Source organism: Tachysurus vachellii, chromosome 23, assembly GCF_030014155.1.
Source record: "Tachysurus vachellii isolate PV-2020 chromosome 23, HZAU_Pvac_v1, whole genome shotgun sequence".
Lineage (NCBI taxonomy): Eukaryota > Metazoa > Chordata > Actinopteri > Siluriformes > Bagridae > Tachysurus > Tachysurus vachellii.
In genome coordinates, this window is record NC_083482.1 from 5,251,240 (window position 1) to 5,270,468 (window position 19,229).

The 19,229-nt window shown below is 37.2% G+C and overlaps 2 protein-coding genes across 2 annotated transcripts in view; one reads left to right on the forward strand and one right to left on the reverse strand.

Annotated features, from left to right (window-relative positions):
• ptpn5 (protein tyrosine phosphatase non-receptor type 5) overlaps window positions 1-19,229 on the forward strand; it is a 551,551-nt gene that overhangs the window by 426,774 nt on the left and 105,548 nt on the right. The window lies entirely within an intron of this gene.
• otog (otogelin) overlaps window positions 1-19,229 on the reverse strand; it is a 68,718-nt gene that overhangs the window by 45,665 nt on the left and 3,824 nt on the right. The window contains exons 4-15 of the mRNA XM_060858822.1: window positions 18,324-18,387; window positions 17,812-17,919; window positions 17,504-17,661; window positions 16,843-16,964; window positions 15,115-15,323; window positions 13,634-13,764; window positions 13,438-13,544; window positions 13,133-13,242; window positions 12,815-12,940; window positions 4,331-4,439; window positions 4,061-4,107; window positions 2,409-2,554 (exon numbers count right to left, since the gene is read on the reverse strand). Coding sequence (XP_060714805.1) covers window positions 2,409-2,554; window positions 4,061-4,107; window positions 4,331-4,439; window positions 12,815-12,940; window positions 13,133-13,242; window positions 13,438-13,544; window positions 13,634-13,764; window positions 15,115-15,323; window positions 16,843-16,964; window positions 17,504-17,661; window positions 17,812-17,919; window positions 18,324-18,387 — 1,437 coding nt within the window. The remainder of the gene's footprint in view (window positions 1-2,408; window positions 2,555-4,060; window positions 4,108-4,330; window positions 4,440-12,814; window positions 12,941-13,132; window positions 13,243-13,437; window positions 13,545-13,633; window positions 13,765-15,114; window positions 15,324-16,842; window positions 16,965-17,503; window positions 17,662-17,811; window positions 17,920-18,323; window positions 18,388-19,229) is intronic.

Sequence of the window (19,229 nt, forward strand, 5' to 3'; positions counted from 1 at the left end):
CTCTCTAGAACACCTTATACTGATCACATTTCTCCGGTTCTCCAGCAATTGCATTGGCTTCCAGTAAAATATAGAGTTCAGTTTAAAATCCTGCTACTCACTTATAAGGCACTTCATAATCTTGCACCACAATACCTTACTCAACTTCTCCAGGTTTACACTCCTTCAAGTGCACTCAGATCTTCATCTTCAATTTCTCTTGTGGTACCTCGGATTCAACTTACTACTATGGGTGCCAGATCTTTTAGTTATGTTGCCCCCCGCCTATGGAATTCTCTTCCCCTCGATGTTCTCAATAGCGAGTGCTTGCTGACTTAAAAAATGCGTCTTATCTTTTTATACAGGCTTTCTTATAACATGTTTTATTGAGACTTAAATGCACTTTATATATATGCTGTTTGTTTAAGTGTTTTGTCTTATGTAATGACCTGTATATTGTTTGTAAGGTGACCTTGGGTGTTCTGAAAGGCGCCATGAAATAAAATGCATTATTATTATTAAAAAATGCATTAGGGTTGTGTCAGGAAGGGCAACCAGCATAAAACTTAACATCCAGTGTGACAAATTTAAACATGCGAGTTGTCAGTGTGAACTGCATACCGGATTTGTCAAGGCCCTGGTTAACAACAATTAACCCTGTAGGTCAACAGGAAATTGGGCTACAGTTGGTTGAGGAAGGAGAGGAGAGAGAATGGTTCATATGCAGAGAGAGAGAGAAGAGGAAAGGCAGGAGTACAGGTCTGTGAATAAGGACTCTAAACACTTAGAAGGAAACTAGATATACTGTGTGTGAAGGAGACCAGGTGCAAGGTTAGGAATGCATGTAGAATTGGAGGGGGATACAAAATGTTTTATTATGGTGTGGATAGGAAGTGAAATTGGGTAGAAGTGATCCTGTTTTGAGTTTATGAGGAATGATTTAGAGGTGAAAAGCGTGTCAGACAAGTTAGTCAGTTTGAACTTAGAAATTGAAGGGGTAACATTGAATGTCATCAGTGATTATGCTTCTCAAGTATGCTGTGAGTTAGAAGAGAAAAAGAGATTCTGGAGTGAATTAGATGAGGTGATAGAGAGTATGTGCTGACAGGAGAGAGTAGTGATTGGAGCAGACTTCAAAGGGCATATTGGTGAGGGAAACAGAGATGATGAGAAGGTGATGGGCAGGTTTGCTGTTAAGGAAAGGAACCTAGAAAAATAGATGGTGGTAAGAGTAGAGTTGGTCCAAACCCCACTTTCATTAGCTAGAGCCATCAGTGTTCCACTCACAGAATGGAAATGGCTGTAGTTATCAGTTATTTCCAGAAGAGAACATAGAGTTACAAGAGTGGATGTAGTAGTACGCACGTGAACTGCATTCTTCATAGAACAGGTAATATGTAAGAGATTAGTGACTGCAAAGTGGTGGTTGGAATGAGTGTAGCCAAACAGCAATAGATGGTGATGTGTAGGATGTCTCTGGTGGTCAGGAAGAAGAGGATAGGAAAGATAGAAAAGAAGACCCAGTGCTGCAAGTTGAAAACGGTAGAATGTCATAAGGAACAGAAGCTGAGACAGGCTTTGGATGGAAAGAGCTTCTAGATGACTGGGAAAATACAGCAGAAGTGATCATGGAGATAGTTAGGAGGGTGCTAGGTGTGTCATCTGGAAGGAGAAAAGGAGATAAGGAAACATGTTGGTGGAGAGAGGAAGTACAGGACAGCATTCAGAGGAAGAGGCTAGCTAGGACTGAAGAAAGTAAACAGATCAACAAGTAATCACAGCACAGAGTGAAGAGGGATGTGGCAAAGGCCTAATTAAATGCATACAATGAGCTGTATGCCAGGTTAGACACAAGGGAAGGTAAGAAGCACTTATACAGATTAATGAGACAGAAAGATAGAGATGGGAATGATGTGCAACAGATAAGGGTGATTAAAAATAGAGATGGAAAGGTGCTAACAGGCGAGGAGACGGAAGGAGTATTTTGAGGAGCTGATGAATGAAAATAAGAGGGAATGATGGGAGAAAGAAGTGAATATTGTAGAGCAAGAAATACAGTAGGAAAGATTAGAAAGGATGAGGTGAGGAAGGCTCTGAGGTGAATCAAGAGTGGAAGGTCTGTTGGTCCAGATGACATTCCTGTGGAGGTGTGGAAGTGTCTAGGAGAGACAGCAGTGGAGTTTATATCTAGATTGTTCAAAACAATTTTAGAGAGTGAAAATATGCCTGAGAAATGGAGAAGTGTTATAGTGCCAATCTTTAAGAATAAGTGTGATGTGCAGAGATGTAGCAACTACAGAGGTATAAAGTTGATGAGCCACACAATGAAGCTATGGGAAAGAGTAAACTATCTCAAAGGTTTTACATTCGAGTGGAATCAAAAACATTTTGAAAATTCTTTGTTAAAATGACAGTGTTAAATCACTTACAGGCCCACATGGAGTATTCTGGATTGTCACAATGAACCCGCCTGGGTTTCGACTTTTGGATAAAACATACTGACATGTAGCTGGGAAGGTGTAAATATGACCATCAAAAGATTGGAAATACATGTCTCCTGTAACTGAGCATTCCCCTGCAACATATAACACACATTACATGTTTATCAGCCACATTATTTTTGTATTAGGACTGTTGGGAAGATTTAGAGCTAGAGTCATGAACATAATAAGAACATCCAGTTAGCCTATTCCCAATAATACCTTATTAAGATTTATAATCTATATAAGAATTATTCTTCAGTGAAATAAATTATGCTACATGTACATGCTACTATGTTTTATAAAAACGTGACTGAAAGAGCATCATATATTAAACTCCTCACAATGCAGCACATCCTAAACAGGATGCAAGCAGCATGCATTCTGCATTTTATATTAACTATATCAGTGAAAGAAGACACAGAAACTTATGCTAGAGCATAACCCAATGTAAAATGCATCACAGAATGAATGGGATATGCAAACCATAAAGCATTGCATCTGGTGTAAAAAACAATGCTTCATTTGGAAATTATTTGAAGTTATTGAAAATATATTAAGTCTGTTCTTTTACACAAGCTTTTTGCTACCTGCTTCCAAAACATTTTTGGCTCGGAGCATAACAAGTACAGATTACATAACAAGTACAAATTATTTCAATATTCAAATATTGGTCTCTCAAACAGCGATCAAATACTTGTGAACAGTAATGAATTCTAATGGCTACAGTCCCTGTTGAAAGTATTGGAACAGTAAGGGTATAAATATATACACTGAATACAATAGGTAAATGAATACAAGACAAATGATTTAACTGTCTTATAAAGAATTTTGTCCAATTATTTTTTTAACCTGGAGTTTGTGCTTACATTTATCGGCATCAAGAATGTAATTTACCATTCCAATAGTGTCAGGTACTCTGAATCAATATTTGACTTCCATTGCAATGAATCTGAAATATTTTTCAAACTGATTAATTTTATGTCATGCACATATTTTATTCTGTTTCCAGTGTTTTGTATAACTTGGAACAGAACATTTCAGAGACTGATCTGATAACCACAATCCTGTTATCAGGTAATACAAATTTAAAAAGTGAGATCAGTGCTTATTATGAAAAATGTAATAACAATCTAGAAATGGAGGTTAGGAAGAGCCTTCTGTAAAGGCAAATATCATGAATATTATATGTTAAGAAAGCAGTGCTGCTTTAACGGATGAATAACAAGTCATGTTCCCACAATCTGCTGTCACCCAGAAGAGGGTGGTTTACGTTTTCAGGCTGATACCTCTCAAGGTTTCCTCTTTATTCCAATCAAAGGAAGTTTTCCTTGCCACCATCACCAGTTGCTTTGGATCTAAAGTTGCTTCATGCAATGGTCATTGTTTTAAATATTTCTAAATAACATAAATACATTTTAATTTAACTAAATTTGAAAAAACAAAAACTGAAAAAACATGATCTGTCCTGATAACTCCAACAGGTACTCAGTACTCAGAATTTGTAATTTATTTATTTAAGTCATGATAGGTGGAGTGTGTACAAGTAATAGGGACTGAATAAAAAGAGGGACAGATTTAAAGACTGATAGAGTATGAACCTGGGCAGCTGTGCTCCGTGCAGTTCCATACACTCCCAACACAAGTGCTAAAAGAGACAGAGACATTACAGGCACAGAGTAAATAGAAATATTTCTATAATGATATATATATATATATATATATATATATATATATATATATATATATATATATATATATATATATATATATATATATATATATATATATATATTTATATATATATATATACATATATATATATAAATCATTATAAATATTACAATGTGTGACAAGTGGTTGTGACTAACCAGTTGTTGCACTTCTCTTGTATAGTATGTCCTGAAGGGTAGAGCATTCCCCGGTGTTCACAAGGACAGTCTGATGGCTTCACACAGATGCCATCCTCATAGATTAGCCCTGTCAATACATACACACAGTACAGTAATAATATATAGGTTTATGTTACCCTTATTCAGTTATATTTTTTTTATTTATCAGGGCCTAAAAACAATTTATATTTAATGTGAATACAGCTATCCACAAACATAGAAGAATGAAAAAATGCAAGAGAGACTAAAACCTAGGTGAATGAAAGAGGGCGAATTATTCAACAAGAGAGGAAATCTATGAGAGAGACCAAACTTAGAAAGTGATCATCCCTACTGAAAAATTCAGATACTTTGCCAATATATTTTTCAGCCTCCTAGTTTCATTTTTACCAATTACAAACTGACAAAGATGTTCTCCATCGAACCAACCATTACTGCATAGTGCTAGTAACTATGGAATACATAAGATAGTCTATTTTTACAATTTCTTTTTCATTTTCACAGTTTAATCTTACAATCTTATAATCTTATACATCTTCAGAGATGTATTTATGGATGATAAATAGATGCATGTGTTTTTCAAAGAAAAGGTTTCAGGTTGGAAAAATGCCTTTTCTTGGTTGAAGAGCACAAATGATGATAAGAATTGTAGACCATTCAGGCAGGGAGTAGTTCTGTTTATTTATTCAGTATTTAATTACTTAATTTATTTTCTTTTGTCATTTCGTGCCTTTAGTTAAATCATAATTGTCTAATCATAGTAGCAGAAGCTAGGCTAAGAAAGCAAGTGGATATTTGTGAGCAGCAGTATGGCTTCATGCCCAGAAAGAGCACTACAGATGCAATATTTTGCTCTGAGAATATTAATGAAGTACATTGATGATCAGGATAAGCGCACTGTGCCTTTGTGGATTTAGAGAAGGCATATGACATTGTGCCGAGAGAGGAGCTATGGTACTGTGCGAGGATGCCAGGAGTGGCAGAGATTTACATCAGAGTAGTCAGGATATGTATGAGAGGAATATGACAGCAGTGAGATGTGCTGTAGGTCAGACAGAGGAGTTCAAGGTGGAGGTGGAGGTGGCTTTGAGTCCTTTCTTGTTTGCTATGATGATGGACAGGTTGACAGATGAAGTCAGACAGGAATCTCTGTGGACAATGGTGTTTGTGGATAACATTGTGATCCGTAGTGAGAGTAGAGAACAGGTGGAGGAGCACCTGGAAAGGTGGAGGTCTGCTTTGGAAATAAGAAGAATGAAAGTCAGTCGTAGTAAGGCAGAATACATGTGTATGAGCTACAGGGAGGGAAGTAGAACAGTGAGGTTACAGGGGGCTGAGTTCAAGAAGGTGCAGGAGTTTTGGGGGGAATCACCCAGTGTGATGGGGAGTGTAGAAAAGAGGTTAAGAGGTGTGTACAGGCAGGTTGGATTGTGTGGAGAAAACCGAAGAAAGGATTAAAGAAGAAAATTTACCAGGAAGGCTTTCAAAAAGACTGGAGTAACATTGCCAACTCAAGCTGTGCCAAGTTGGTAGACTATTTTTAATAAAGGATAATGAATTGTATATAAGTGTTTTGCATTATGTAACAAGTTGTTTCTTTTCTTGCAAACTAGGATTATTGGTGTTTTTTATCTAAAATATTTTTATTTGTTTTCCCCTTTTTGCAATTCTAACAGCTATAATAGGCTTTTTATATCTACTACATGCTACATCATCCTAGGGAATACTTTTTTAATAAAGAGAGGAAGCAATCTGAGTTTATTTCATGATGATGGTAATAAAAGCAAAGCAAACTGAACAGGAAAAGCTGGAACATTTCCCTGCCAGACCACCAGAGGCAGATGTTTTGCTACAGATTGTTTAAGGTCATGTGTTTATATCATGTGCTTCTCCAGGTGTGAGGAGTATTCCTCATGTATTTGCCCTATTTATATTTGCCCTTTTCTATCTGTTTTTTTCTGTTTGATTTTTAGGCCCTATGTGGTTAACCATGTTTTGCCTTTTGTTTCAGTTGATGCTGTCCTATCTCCAGGTATCTGCGTTTGTATATCAGCAAAGAGCAAAAACCCCAAAAAGTAAATGTGTAAGATGTGGAGGCAACAGCTGTGGAAAAAAATTATCATTTTGCAAAGTGTTGCAAAAGTACATGCAGATGAAGAGAAGCAAGATGAATTTTCCATCACACTAGACAAAGCTGAATGGATTGTACCACTGACAGTAAATGAAACACTAATTGGCTTCAAGTTAGACACATGTTAATTTCTTGTCTGACTACAGACAAAAGTCTGTACCCCCGGGCAGGTGTGGAGAATCGCTCCCTGTGCCTGAGAGAGGAGGTTCCTCCTGACAGCCTTTTCCCACAGTATCCAGAACCTACTGTGAAAGGGGCAGGGCTTCCATGCCTCCAGGTGGTCTGAGAGAGGGGTTAGCTCTTCTCACTTATGCCCCTTTTCCACCAAAAATAACCGGGTGCTGGTTCAGAGCTAGTGCTGGTTCGATGTTGGTTCCACTGGCAATCCTTCTAAGAACCGGTTTGCCTTTCCATGGGCTAGAGAGCCATAACAGAGCCAAGTCTTACAGTATGTCACTGTATACAACCTTATACAGCAACGTTAGCGCAGCAGTGGAAAACACAAACACAACATCAACAATGGCGGATGTTGCATTACTGTTAATGCTCATGGCTTTGTGAACCTACATTGGCATCCAAACACGGCAAATCCAATGTGTACGTACAGCTCCATGTAATTTGTATAATAAAAAAGTTAGCCTTAACATGTAGCTACCTACTATCATGTGTGCTGATAATTAATCATATTGCGGTAAAGTAAAAGTGTATTAAACATTAGTATACGTATGGTACATTATCTGTAAGCGGTTCTTAAGTCTAGACCAGCAACATTTTGGTGCTACTTAAGAACCACTTTTCCTGGTTCAGAGCTGGTGCTTTGGGTGTAAGAACTGGAAGAAAGAACTGGTTTCAAATTAGGCTCTGGCTCCTAACCAGCACTCAAACTGCCTCAGTGGAAAAGGGGCACTAGTACCCTGAAACAGCCTGTTGGCAGGGGCTAACCCAGGAGGCAGTGACACATAAAGAGCAGGAGCATGAGTAGTCATGGTTGAACCCCAAGTCTTAACTTTCTTTGGAGATGTCCTGCATTAGGCCAGACCCAAGAAAAATATCAGCAACACTCAACATGAAATGGCCACAAAATAAAGAGGAAGTGAGAAAATTCCTTGGAATGGTAACATACCTGGCCAAATTCATTTCCCAGCTGTCAATATGTTCTGTTCCACTCAGATGCCTACTACAGCAAAAGATTGAGTGGGTGTGGTCTCACAAGCAGGATGCATGCTTTCAAAACCTGATATGCATCATTACAGAAGAGCCAGTGCTTAGATATTACAGTGCTTAGACAGTGCTCTTGACCTGCACAAGAGCACTAGAATCTCAGCAGATGCTCCAAAACATGGGCTAGGTGCTGTGGTACTGCAGCAACATGGTGAGAGATGGCAGCCAGTAGCCTATGCATCACAAGCCATGAAGTACAGAATCCTACTGTGCTCTATGCACAAATTAATGGTCTCAGCACTCACTCACTCGGGCTGTAGAAAAGCATGAAAATTCTGAACATGAGAAAAGTGCAGACATACAAGGATAGATTGACATAGCTTCACTTACTGTCTTAAGAGAGAAAAGAGCAAATAAGAAAAACAATTGAGCTGGATCATCAACAGAGCTTAGAGTTTCATACTGAAAGACTAACTTTCAGTAGTGGATGTCATCATATACAAAGGAAATTCATGAGGAGCCCATGAGGTCATGAACTAGCCAAGGATATACCACAACTTCAGTCAGACCACAGCCTCATTTGAAATATGTCTCACATATAAGACTAAGGAACAAGTAGAGCCACTCATGCCTCATCCTGTGCCTGATTGCCCACACCGAAAGGTTTGAGTGGATTTGTTTTACTGCAATGATAAAAGCCATGTTGCAGTTACTGACTATTTCTCTATAATTAAAGCCAAGCTGTCATTGGTTTCTTAAAGACAGTCTTTCCTAGACATGGAGTTTTCTCTGATAATGGTCATCAGTTTACCAGCATGGAGTTAATTTCTTTTGCTAAAAAAACATTGCCCATTTCGAAATGTGGTAGCCAGAATATTAAAAAGATCAAAGAATGTAATTATTCTATTCTTGGCTTAACGTTTAACATCAGGGCCTCTCTAACATTGTTTGTCTGTAAATCTAGTTTTAAAACTTATTTTATTGTTTAGCTTTTGATTAATTTTACTTAATTATGTACTTTTGTTGTTTTTGTTATCATTATCTTTGGATACTATATTTTTTATTATAAAGCACTTGTGTCAAATTATTTTGCGTTGAATGTCCTCTCTAAATCATTTTGCTTGACTTGCCATGACACTTAATATATGTTTATACAGTGTAATAAAATGAACATGTAACATGTAATGACAGACACTTCTCAGACACAAACTCCTCCTGTTTTTAAAACTACCAAATGCCACTAGTGACAAAGTGTTTATTGTAATTAGTCAAAAGTATATGTAATTAGTCAAAAGGGGTGGGGATGGATAACAGCAATGTAGGGCAGTGACAGAGTGGCCTACATCCTCCTCGATTAAGGAGTGGCAATCGTTCCTGGGTTTTGCAAACTTCTATTGACATTTTATCAGAAACTACAGCTCTGTGGCTTCTCCCCTCGCTGCATGTTTATGGTGAAAAGCCAAGAATACTGGGGCCTCCCAAGCTGCCTTTAACAAACTCAAGCACAGCTTCACCACAGCATCCAGCCTGAAGCATCCTGAGCCCGACCGCCCATTCATAGTCAAGTCAACCCCTCCAGTTGTGGGATCAAAGCAGTACTTTCACAGCATCATGGCACTCCAGGAAAGTATATCTTGTGTGCCTTCTTTTTCCACAAACTGATGGCTGCAGAAGCCAATTATGATGTGTGGAACCGTGCTCTGCAGGAATGTCAACATTAGCTAGAGGGAGCAAAATATCCATTTCAGGTGATAACAGACCACAAAAACCTTGAATATTTAAAAAATTCTAAACACCTCCATGCCGACACTATCTGACCCTGCCTCCGTAGTGCCTATGAAACTGTACGTAGCAACCAGCCCCTGCCCTGGAACCATACAATGGGCCTATGCATACAATGGGCCTACTTTTTTGGATAGAGGTCAGGACTTTGACTTGACCATTCCAAAACTTTATCTTTGTTCCTCTTTAATTATTCTTTGGTAGACAGACTTGGGAGCTGTTGTTGTTGTCCTAGTCCTTATAGTGGTGTATGACCTATTTTATCTTAAGATTCAGTTCATTGCCATTTTCCTTTAGAATTCACTGGTATAATTCTGAATTAATTGTTCTATCAATGATGGCAAGCTGTCCTGGCCCAGATGCAGCAATGCAGGCCCAAAGCATTATACTACCACCACCATGTGGTATAATGTTCTTATGCTTGAATTCAGTATTTTCCTTTCTCCAAAAATAATGCTTCTGATTTATACTAGTTTAAAATAATTTAAACTAGTTTAAAATAAAGTTTTATTTTGGTCTTATTTATCCACAAAGTATTTTTCAACTAGTCCTTTTCCTTGACCACATGATCTTTAGCAAAAGCAGGTTAATGGACATTAAAATTAGCCAAAGTAAACGAGGCCTTTAGTTGCTTAGAAGTTTCCCTGGGTTTCATTCTAACCCAACAGACTATTATATGTTTTGCCGGTGGAGTGTTCTATGTTGAGTGATATTTGCAATTACATCATTCATTTGGCAGACAATTTCTTGATATTTACATTTTTATGTGCTAAACATGGTGCCTTTTGTTTGAACCGAGCCATGTATGTGATCAGAAATGTTGACTAACAACTAACTAACTTGCTGCCCAGGTGTATCCTGTTATATAGATTGTTTAAACAATTATTAGCTCTGAACAGCTCTCTTTGGTTTGATACTTGGTTTTCATCTGTGAAGTCTTCATTTGCACAAGTATTGCACAATAAGCTTAACCCAACTGAGCATGCATTTTTAAACATCTTAAAGAAGTTGTAAGGCAAATGTGGAAAAGCATCACAAAAGAATGCAACAGGCTGGTCTTTGGGTCATTGTCAATAGGTTACTGGCTTGATGCAGTTCTTGCAGTTCTATCAAGTGTTATTTGCATTAATTTACTTTAAGTCTCTACTTTTAATTGCACAAAATATATGTGATTTGTCAAACATTTTAGGCTGTAGACTAAAATTGCTTTTTTTTAAATCTTTAATTTACTTAATTTATTAATTTACAATAAAATGCAAAGTGAGCAAACAGAAGAAAATTCTAAATTAAATAAATATCTGGTGTGACTACCCTTTGGCTTTAAACCAAACACCTGTTTGGTATTATTGTTAATCATTTGTATTAATCTGGTCATATGAAATCCCTGATGTTGTACAAGTGTACAGGTGTGTAAGAGCTAACCAGTATTACCAAGCAGGTGCTACTGATTATCAATTTCATATTTAAGTTGAAACCGAATTGTTAACTTAAAAAGTAACAGCTGTGTTGGAGGCTTAAACCTGGTTGAAGAACAGCCAAACTCTTTGTGAGCTTGTGGAAGATATTTTCCTGTCATACACCAGGAAAGACAGCACAGCAACAAGAAACAAGGGAGTCAGCAAGGCTTCTCTCATCAAATATTTCAAAGCAGACTGGGTTTTCAAGGTGTGCGGTTCAAGTAGATTTGAAGAAGCACAAAGAAACGGGCAATGTTTAGGACCATAAACATATTTGTCAGCCAAGGAACTTAAAGGAGCGTTCTCCGTTGTTTGAGAAATGCTTCAGAAAACTGCATTGGGCAGCCAAACAAAACAAAAACAAAACTAACGTGTAGCCAATGAGCAGAAAGGTGCGTGTCTTGTCAATATGGGTGGAGCGAGTGTTCAGTGCGCATGTGTGACATTATCAGAAAGCAGTTTTAACATTGACATGGAGGATAAAAACAAAGAAAGAAAGCAAAAGCTTACAATAAGGCAAGAAGTAGAACCCGTGTTAATATAGGATCAGCTTTCCAGCGCTGGAGAGAACTGAAGGAGCGGGAAGGCCTGTGATGGGATGCCGAGGGTCTTAAGTAAAGTAAGCCGCATGTTAAATATTAAGTAAAGTTGGCCGTATGTATTAAAATGACATTTCTCCAAAAATAAGTGTAGTCAGGACTACTATCAGGACATCAGTGATGTGTGAGCTGAATTTGGTAACAGTACAGTGTATTACAGTGAACTTATTGACTGTTTTTTTAGTATTCGCTTTTTCACTTTGCAAACAGTCCCTTGGAATCTGTCTCTTAGTCGTCCATGCATAGAGACTTATGTATTTTGTCCACCGCGGAGGAAAGCTGATTTTGAGGAAAATTGGGTTGTAGCTGCGTCTCTACATTACTACGATAGAAAAGAGGTGTTATTTGTGTAGTAACAGCGTTTAGCTCAGGAGTTATTGACTCTGGAATCTCGAATCTGTGAATATGCGGCCAACTTAAGACGCCGAGGTCGCGTTTTTCCTTCTCGATAGGTGAGTAACGTTGGTTTTGCTTTGTTTCACAGAACTAATATATGCCGTCCTTTGCATGATTATGCTTGTGTGTCATTTTTGCTTGTTTGTTTATCTGCAATCGTATTGTTCTTCCCTTCAGCTATGATAAAGACACATTTCTATCCATTAGTTGCCTGGGTTGCGTTTGTATGTGTGGGCGGAGCTATCAATACAGGGCTGGGACCCATCTGGGTTAGGGGCGTGTTTGTTTTGGTGACTTCAAATGTCAACATTGGCTTTCAAACAACGGAGACCCCACCTTTAATACAGCAGATAAAAGACACATCGTGTTTAATTCCGTTTGACCTCGGAAGATGTCCAGCACAGAAACCAGTGGGCCTCAGGTACACCCTACTGTCTGTAGAAGTCTGGCTAGAAGTGGAAAGATTGTGGCCAAAAATTATACTTCCGATGTATAATCATCCTTTGAGCCTGCTTACATTCTCAGAAGATCTGTGATTAGATCTCCAAAATGTTTGGAACAACCCACCTGCCAACATCCTTCAAAAACTGTGTGCAAGTGTACCTTGATTTGATTTGATTTGAAGAATTGATGCTGTTTTGCAGGCAAAGGGTGGTCACAACAATTTTACAAGAATAAACTATTAACACTTATATTTTTGAAAGCATTCTTATTTTACAGCATTTTTCCACATCTGGAATTATTACACTCAGGCTATGTCAACAAGAGCACAGGATCTTGACATTCCTCCACAAGGAGGCTTTAATACTGTGCATTTAAATATTAAGGAATTAAATAAATTCAAGACATTCTGATCTTGTAGCTCATGAAATGTCATACATCATTTAGAGTTGGCACTTGTTTCAAAATATAAACCTATTGGAAATTTCTTATTCACCTTCTGGACAGTAGCAGCCATCCAAACACTGTAGTTTGCTGTCAATGCAGATGTGTTCAGTATTGCAGTGTACAGGACAACATGTGATGCACTCTCTGTGAATAAGCTCTGCAGGGCATTCAATCCCTGCACAAACAAGAATTAAACTGCAATTAAAAATTTTAACTTAAACTGCAATTTTAAAAAAACACCATGCATTATGCACAACACACGTTGCAAAGGCATTATTTCTGTAGTATAATATTCAACAGCATACTATTTTTATTGTCTAACTCATTCTATTACAAATACAAATACCATACAAAATGTGTTACATACTGCACATAGGAAAATGTGCTCTCCAGTTGTGCAGTGGGTGTCCAGCATGCGCACATGCTCTTGTATACTCAGTGAACACATGGCAAACAATATCACCACTGGAACCAGACCTAACCAATGGAATCAGTATCATCATGAACATCATAGTCCACAGTTGGCAAATATAATAAAGTCTATGCATTACTAATTCACGTATTATGAAAAAAGGTTTAAAAACCTATACTGGTTATGGATAGATAAAGGTATCTACAATGTTTCTAATCTATATTGTTTCTAATATGGTGTCCGTGATCTGATATACTTACAGACAAATGTCATTAGAGCAGCTGGCCATGTATGAATATGGACTGACAAATTCATGGCAGGATGTAAATGGATCTTTCAGTAAAGATGTACACACCTCTGCCACTTTCTGCATTAAAATGTGCATTAAAAGGTCTTGCATTACTCTGAGATTTTCTGTGTTCAGTACTAATTCACACATGCTTGTATATACAATACCAGCAGTTCATGGGGCTCTTGTGTAGAACAGGGAAATGGGTAGAAAGATGGCACCATTGGACATGTGAGCTTCCGTGGCTCCTCCTCCATCCAACTGTTCCCAAACATGGCAAGATTTTCTGTGAACACACCTGTCCAATAACAGCGTAAAAAGCACAATAATTATACCAATTGCCAAATACCGCTGCTAAATCAGTGATTGAATACACAAACAGGTAAACTTAAAGTCAATATTAAACAGACACCATAAAGTTATAGTCTCACTTCTGTAGTCACAAAGTATACACAGTTATTAACCTACATGTTCACATGTGCAATTGTTCACACAATTATCCAACATACAATCATTTGGACAATCAACATCACAAATTATTAGAGTATTAGGTTTGCCCAGATTTATGTGGTCTAATTCAAAGAATTTGTCACAGAAAACAGGTGACCAGGTGTAGATTCATAGGGGGTTTTTACACCTGGTCACTTCATGCGTTTTCTGTGATCAAATAGCTATCCGATCGTAAAAAGACCAGGTCTAAATGCCCTCCGAAACGTTTTCGAGACGGATATAAATCCGATCGCTCAAACCACTTCATGAGGTGGTCTGGGACGCATTTCAGATGAAACTGGACAGGTGTAAATGAATGTGGTTGTTCAAGCCACATACGTCAGTGCTATACTCCTCCCAAACAGAAGTACGTCACTCGCAGGTGACTCACGAGTCGTGCATTGCACCAGAAACATTCATTCATTCATTCATTCATCTTCTACCGCTTATCCGAACTACCTCGGGTCACGGGGAGCCTGTGCCTATCTCAGGCGTCATCGGGCATCAAGGCAGGATACACCCTGGACGGAGTGCCAACCCATCGCAGGGCACGCACCAGAAACAAATAAATGTAAATGCTGTTTTTTGTAGCATAACCACCATAAGTTTTTTCGTCTTCTTTTTGATTGCATTCTGAGAACCGCATACACCAAAATGCGTTCCATTTCAATTACCCCGGAAATGAGGTAAAATATATTTGCATTTTGGGCGGGAGTAGAAAGATCGGATTGATATCCGATTCGCAAGACGCATTTATGTGCCCTAATGTAAATGGAACAGTTTTAACAAATCAGATAGCAATTGGATCAGAAAAAGCACATGAAGTCACCAGGTGTAAAAAGGCCCATAGAGCTGTTAACACTTTTGGAAGTGGTAGCAAATACAATATGCAATTATCCGGGAAAATTGTATGGAAATTACTTCAGTAAAAACCTGTTCACTCTGACATTCAAATTTAAAATTTGCACTGTGCACATGAATCGAGTTTTTTTCCTGTTATGTTTAGAACATGTGACCATTGTTTTTAATGTGCTTTGTATTAAAACAGGTTGTTAAGCCTCTTAATATACATTGATCATTGATCACCCCCCCCCCACACACACACACACACACACACACACACACATCACCACCACCACCACCAAAAAAAAAAACCTACCATAACTGGTTTTTAGATCATCTTGTACATCTGCATTAAAGTTGCCACACAGACCACAGGTACGACCCACAAATTCTGGATTCATCTTAATATATATGGAGCTGCTATGGCCCTGCCATGCCAGCATGAAAACCTGATGCTGTGACACCAAGATGTAGTCAGATATTCTCTCCAGCTCAATATCATGAACATTATGTGGGATCTGTAGACTGGAAGAGTACAAATAAATATTATTAGAATTACAGTATATGGACAAGTGATTTTAATTCCGTTGACCTTTCAAACTGCATATTCTTGTATAGTTTCTGCTCTGCACACATCTGCAGCACAAGTTGATGACACATTTAGCTTTAGAAATGTCATTGTTGATTGCAAATGTAGTCCAAGGTATAGTAATTACAACCAGAGGAATACCAATAATGTACTCTTTCACTGTTTTAATTTGATTTTGTTATCCCAATATATGTCTATATTTTAACTAGAATAAAACTATTTTGGACCTTGGTACTGTATTCAGAGTTTTAGAATATTGAAAGATATATCAATATATACACAATACTGAAATTATCCATATACAGCTTAAGCTTACTTAAGAGTTTACTTAATTGATTTTCATCTTAAGATTACTTAATTGATTTTCTAGGTGCCCCTTTCAGATTATTAAATTACTTGTTCCTACTAATTGTGGTATTGACTCTACTATATGCACAATTGGTCTTGATATGGCACTGGGTATGACAAGGTAATACAGACACACAATTTATTTGTTCATAACATAATAGACAGAACATTATCTAATGATGAATAACTAAGGATGAGTAACTCAATAATGTTAACCTAAAAATGTTTAGGTTAAACATTGCATATTTAAACATGATGTATCATCACCCCCAACCAGCAAAACGACCAGATTACATATCTGAAATGTGTTCATCAGTTGTAAAGCATATCCTTTTCAGTACTAATTCTAGTGGTCACTCAAACTACCATTACCCTCTGCCACTCATCCCATTCACCCTAACCAACTCTGTTCCACCAAGTTCTTCACAAAACTTGAATACTACAGTATAAATGCTGTGAATTACCACATGGGCTCTTTAGTGCCCCATATTCCAGTGCCTCATCAGTGTTGTTCTTCAAGACATGCAGGATAAATTTGTAGTGGCTATCATTGCCAACATTCTTTTCTACCCTCATTCAAGACCCATGTTTCCCATGTGAGCCAAGTAATCTGATCACTGGCCTTATTTTCCCAGAGGATTTTGACTGCTGAACACAACTAGCTTTCAAGCTAGCACTGGTGGAATGGAGGCACTGGTTTGAGGGGGTCAGATATCCTTTCATTATTTACATGGGCCAGAAAAATCTAGAATAACTTAGAACAGCCAAGTGCCTGAACTTCTGAGAAGCATGCTGGCCACTCTTCTCTCAGTTTCAGTTCACTCTATATCGCCCTGTGTCAAAAAATAAATCACAGCTGATCTGTGAGGACACAGAAGAATCAATACTGCTCCCCTCCTGTTCAATGGCATTTAGATACTGTTGGTGCCAAATGGCATCAGATGTGTACCAAGCCACTAAATACCCAAAATAGTATTTTAATTTTAAATACAATTTAAATTTCTTTCATTTTATTTTAAAACTTGTAAAAGAAAATAAATAAATAAAAAAGAGCCTAATTTGCACAAGCACTCCTACTGTTTGAAAAATCCTTTATTATTTTTTTACCTTTGACCTTTGAATGTTACATTGAATCCTTGTAATCTAATCTCGCCCTCCCATGGCAAGAAGAGGCTTACTGATCGTCTGCAGGAGTATGGATTGGAACTGCAGTCTTGATCATTATGGACCTGCAAAAGACAGCACAGAAAATGATATGCAAAAAAAAGTTTATAAACAAAAAATGTCTTTCTGTCCATAATATTAATTCTTTACAGCAATCATCAAAGACAAAGGTACTTTTCAACAGTCCTTTAATTTAGTGGCAAATGATCTTGGCAAGGATAAAGCAGCTTCTCTACTCTGAATTCCCATCAGTGAATCTCAGAGAACAAAGTCACTGCTGTTTGCTGTTTTGGCCCTGCCCATAATTACTCTGTTAAACTGGAAGGGACATAAATAACTACAGTAATGAGATCATTGTCTCTAAACTGGCCCAAAGACTTTACTCCACATACACACACTAAAACAAGCCCAGCTCTACGACTCAGCTAGTGCTACAGGGAAACCTACAGCTATATCTAAGCAAAAAAAAAACGGCTAATGAATTTTTAAAAAGTACATGCCACATTTTAATGTTAATAATGCTACCACACAGAAGTAAACGTCATCAAAAAACAATGTACATGTTAAACAACATTGGATAACATTTCTGTGAATGAAATTGCACCTGTATAAACACACTTGACTTTGTGCTGTCCTCACAGACTTTCAGAAGTGTGTAGCTGCACTTGCCAGAGAAGTAATAGTAAAGGCCATCAAATGTCTCATAATTGTATTGGCCCCATGATCTGCATGCCATCTCTCTCTCCAAACCTGTATTTGGAACTTAAAATTGTGCAATATCATTTGCATATTCAGTACATTTAGCACCAAGTCAAGGAGTGAAAATAGATTTTTTTTGTAATTTATAATAAAAAATAATAATAAATAATAAATAATTATTTAAAAATCTAAGTCCTAAAAGTTAATATGTACCTGTTTGGCAGTGTGATCCAGTAGCCTGAGAGAAAGAACAGTTGCAGGAGCCTGGATAGAGACAATGATCCCCATCCATGCATAGAAAGATACAAGGATCGTTACTCCCTGTGGAATTAAAATTAGGCATATAATGATCTGTTTCTGAGTACCCAACAAATATTGATCCAAAAAATCTTCGGATCCATTCATTTTTGAGCCATCAAAGATATAACTGAGTATATTATAAATATATTATTTTTTTATCATGTTATTTAACAATAATTCTTGTTTGTTAAAACTACAGTATTATGTATTCCATTTCCAATAATGAGGTGTAATAACAAAATGAAAGCACTGGTATTTTTATCAAATTTCCAAAGTTAACAATGATTTTGATTATGAATATAGACTTGAATACTTCATAAGTTAGTTCACTTGTGCATGCTGAACATTTAATAGATATAGATATAAATATTGATATTGATCTCAATATCAGTATACATATTGTTAGCTTTAGAAGTGGCCCCTACCCCTGGATCTGCGGGGAGCCCATGCTTCTCTCTGCTCTGAGGGTGTGTTGTTTAACTGGACTTGCTTTGAAAAGAAAGTGTTAAATGGAGTTAACACAACACACATTAATGAATAAAAATTTAAGAGGTTTCACACTGAAGTGTAAATCAGTGTAACACAAAAAACTTGAAGCAACAAATGTTTGCTTTAATCTAAGAGATAAAGTAAGATGATGTGGTCTTCTCATTAGCGTTCCAAAGGATTTTCCATTTTTTAGTGGAAAAAAGTGTCCATGGTATTCCCACTGGAGGACATGTATTATGAATACAGTTAATGTTTACTGAATTTTTCAGTAGACCTATTCAGCTTTTGAACTATTGATATATAACATATTCTTGTGGTCTGTTTAAATTAAAATGACACATTTTACACTTTTGTCTCTAGTTTCTCTGCACTGAAATTCTAGAGAATTTTGCACCTGCCATCAGCCCTGTTTTGTGACACACACCTTATTTTGTCATTTTGACACAAGAATGAAAAATTTCAAAAGTTGCAAAGTATCAATTGATACCAACTGCTTTTACAAAAAATAAATAACAAATATTCAAATTCACATGAATTCCATGTCTTATTTGTAGTCATATCAGATTATACACATAAACAGGAATGAAAGGTGGTTTTGTGTCTCTTAACTGTATACAAAAACATGTATATATGTATTCCAGATTAGTTATTCCATATATTTTCTGTCTCAGCTGCACACAGTAATATTACACATGAAGATAAAACCAAAGTAGTGAACAAAACACAAGGGTTAATGTAATCTAATATATAGTAATATCTAGTAATATCATGAATCATTTTTGCATTATTTATTATTTTGTAGTAAGATTTATAGTGTTTTCACATAATCTAACCAAAGCAGA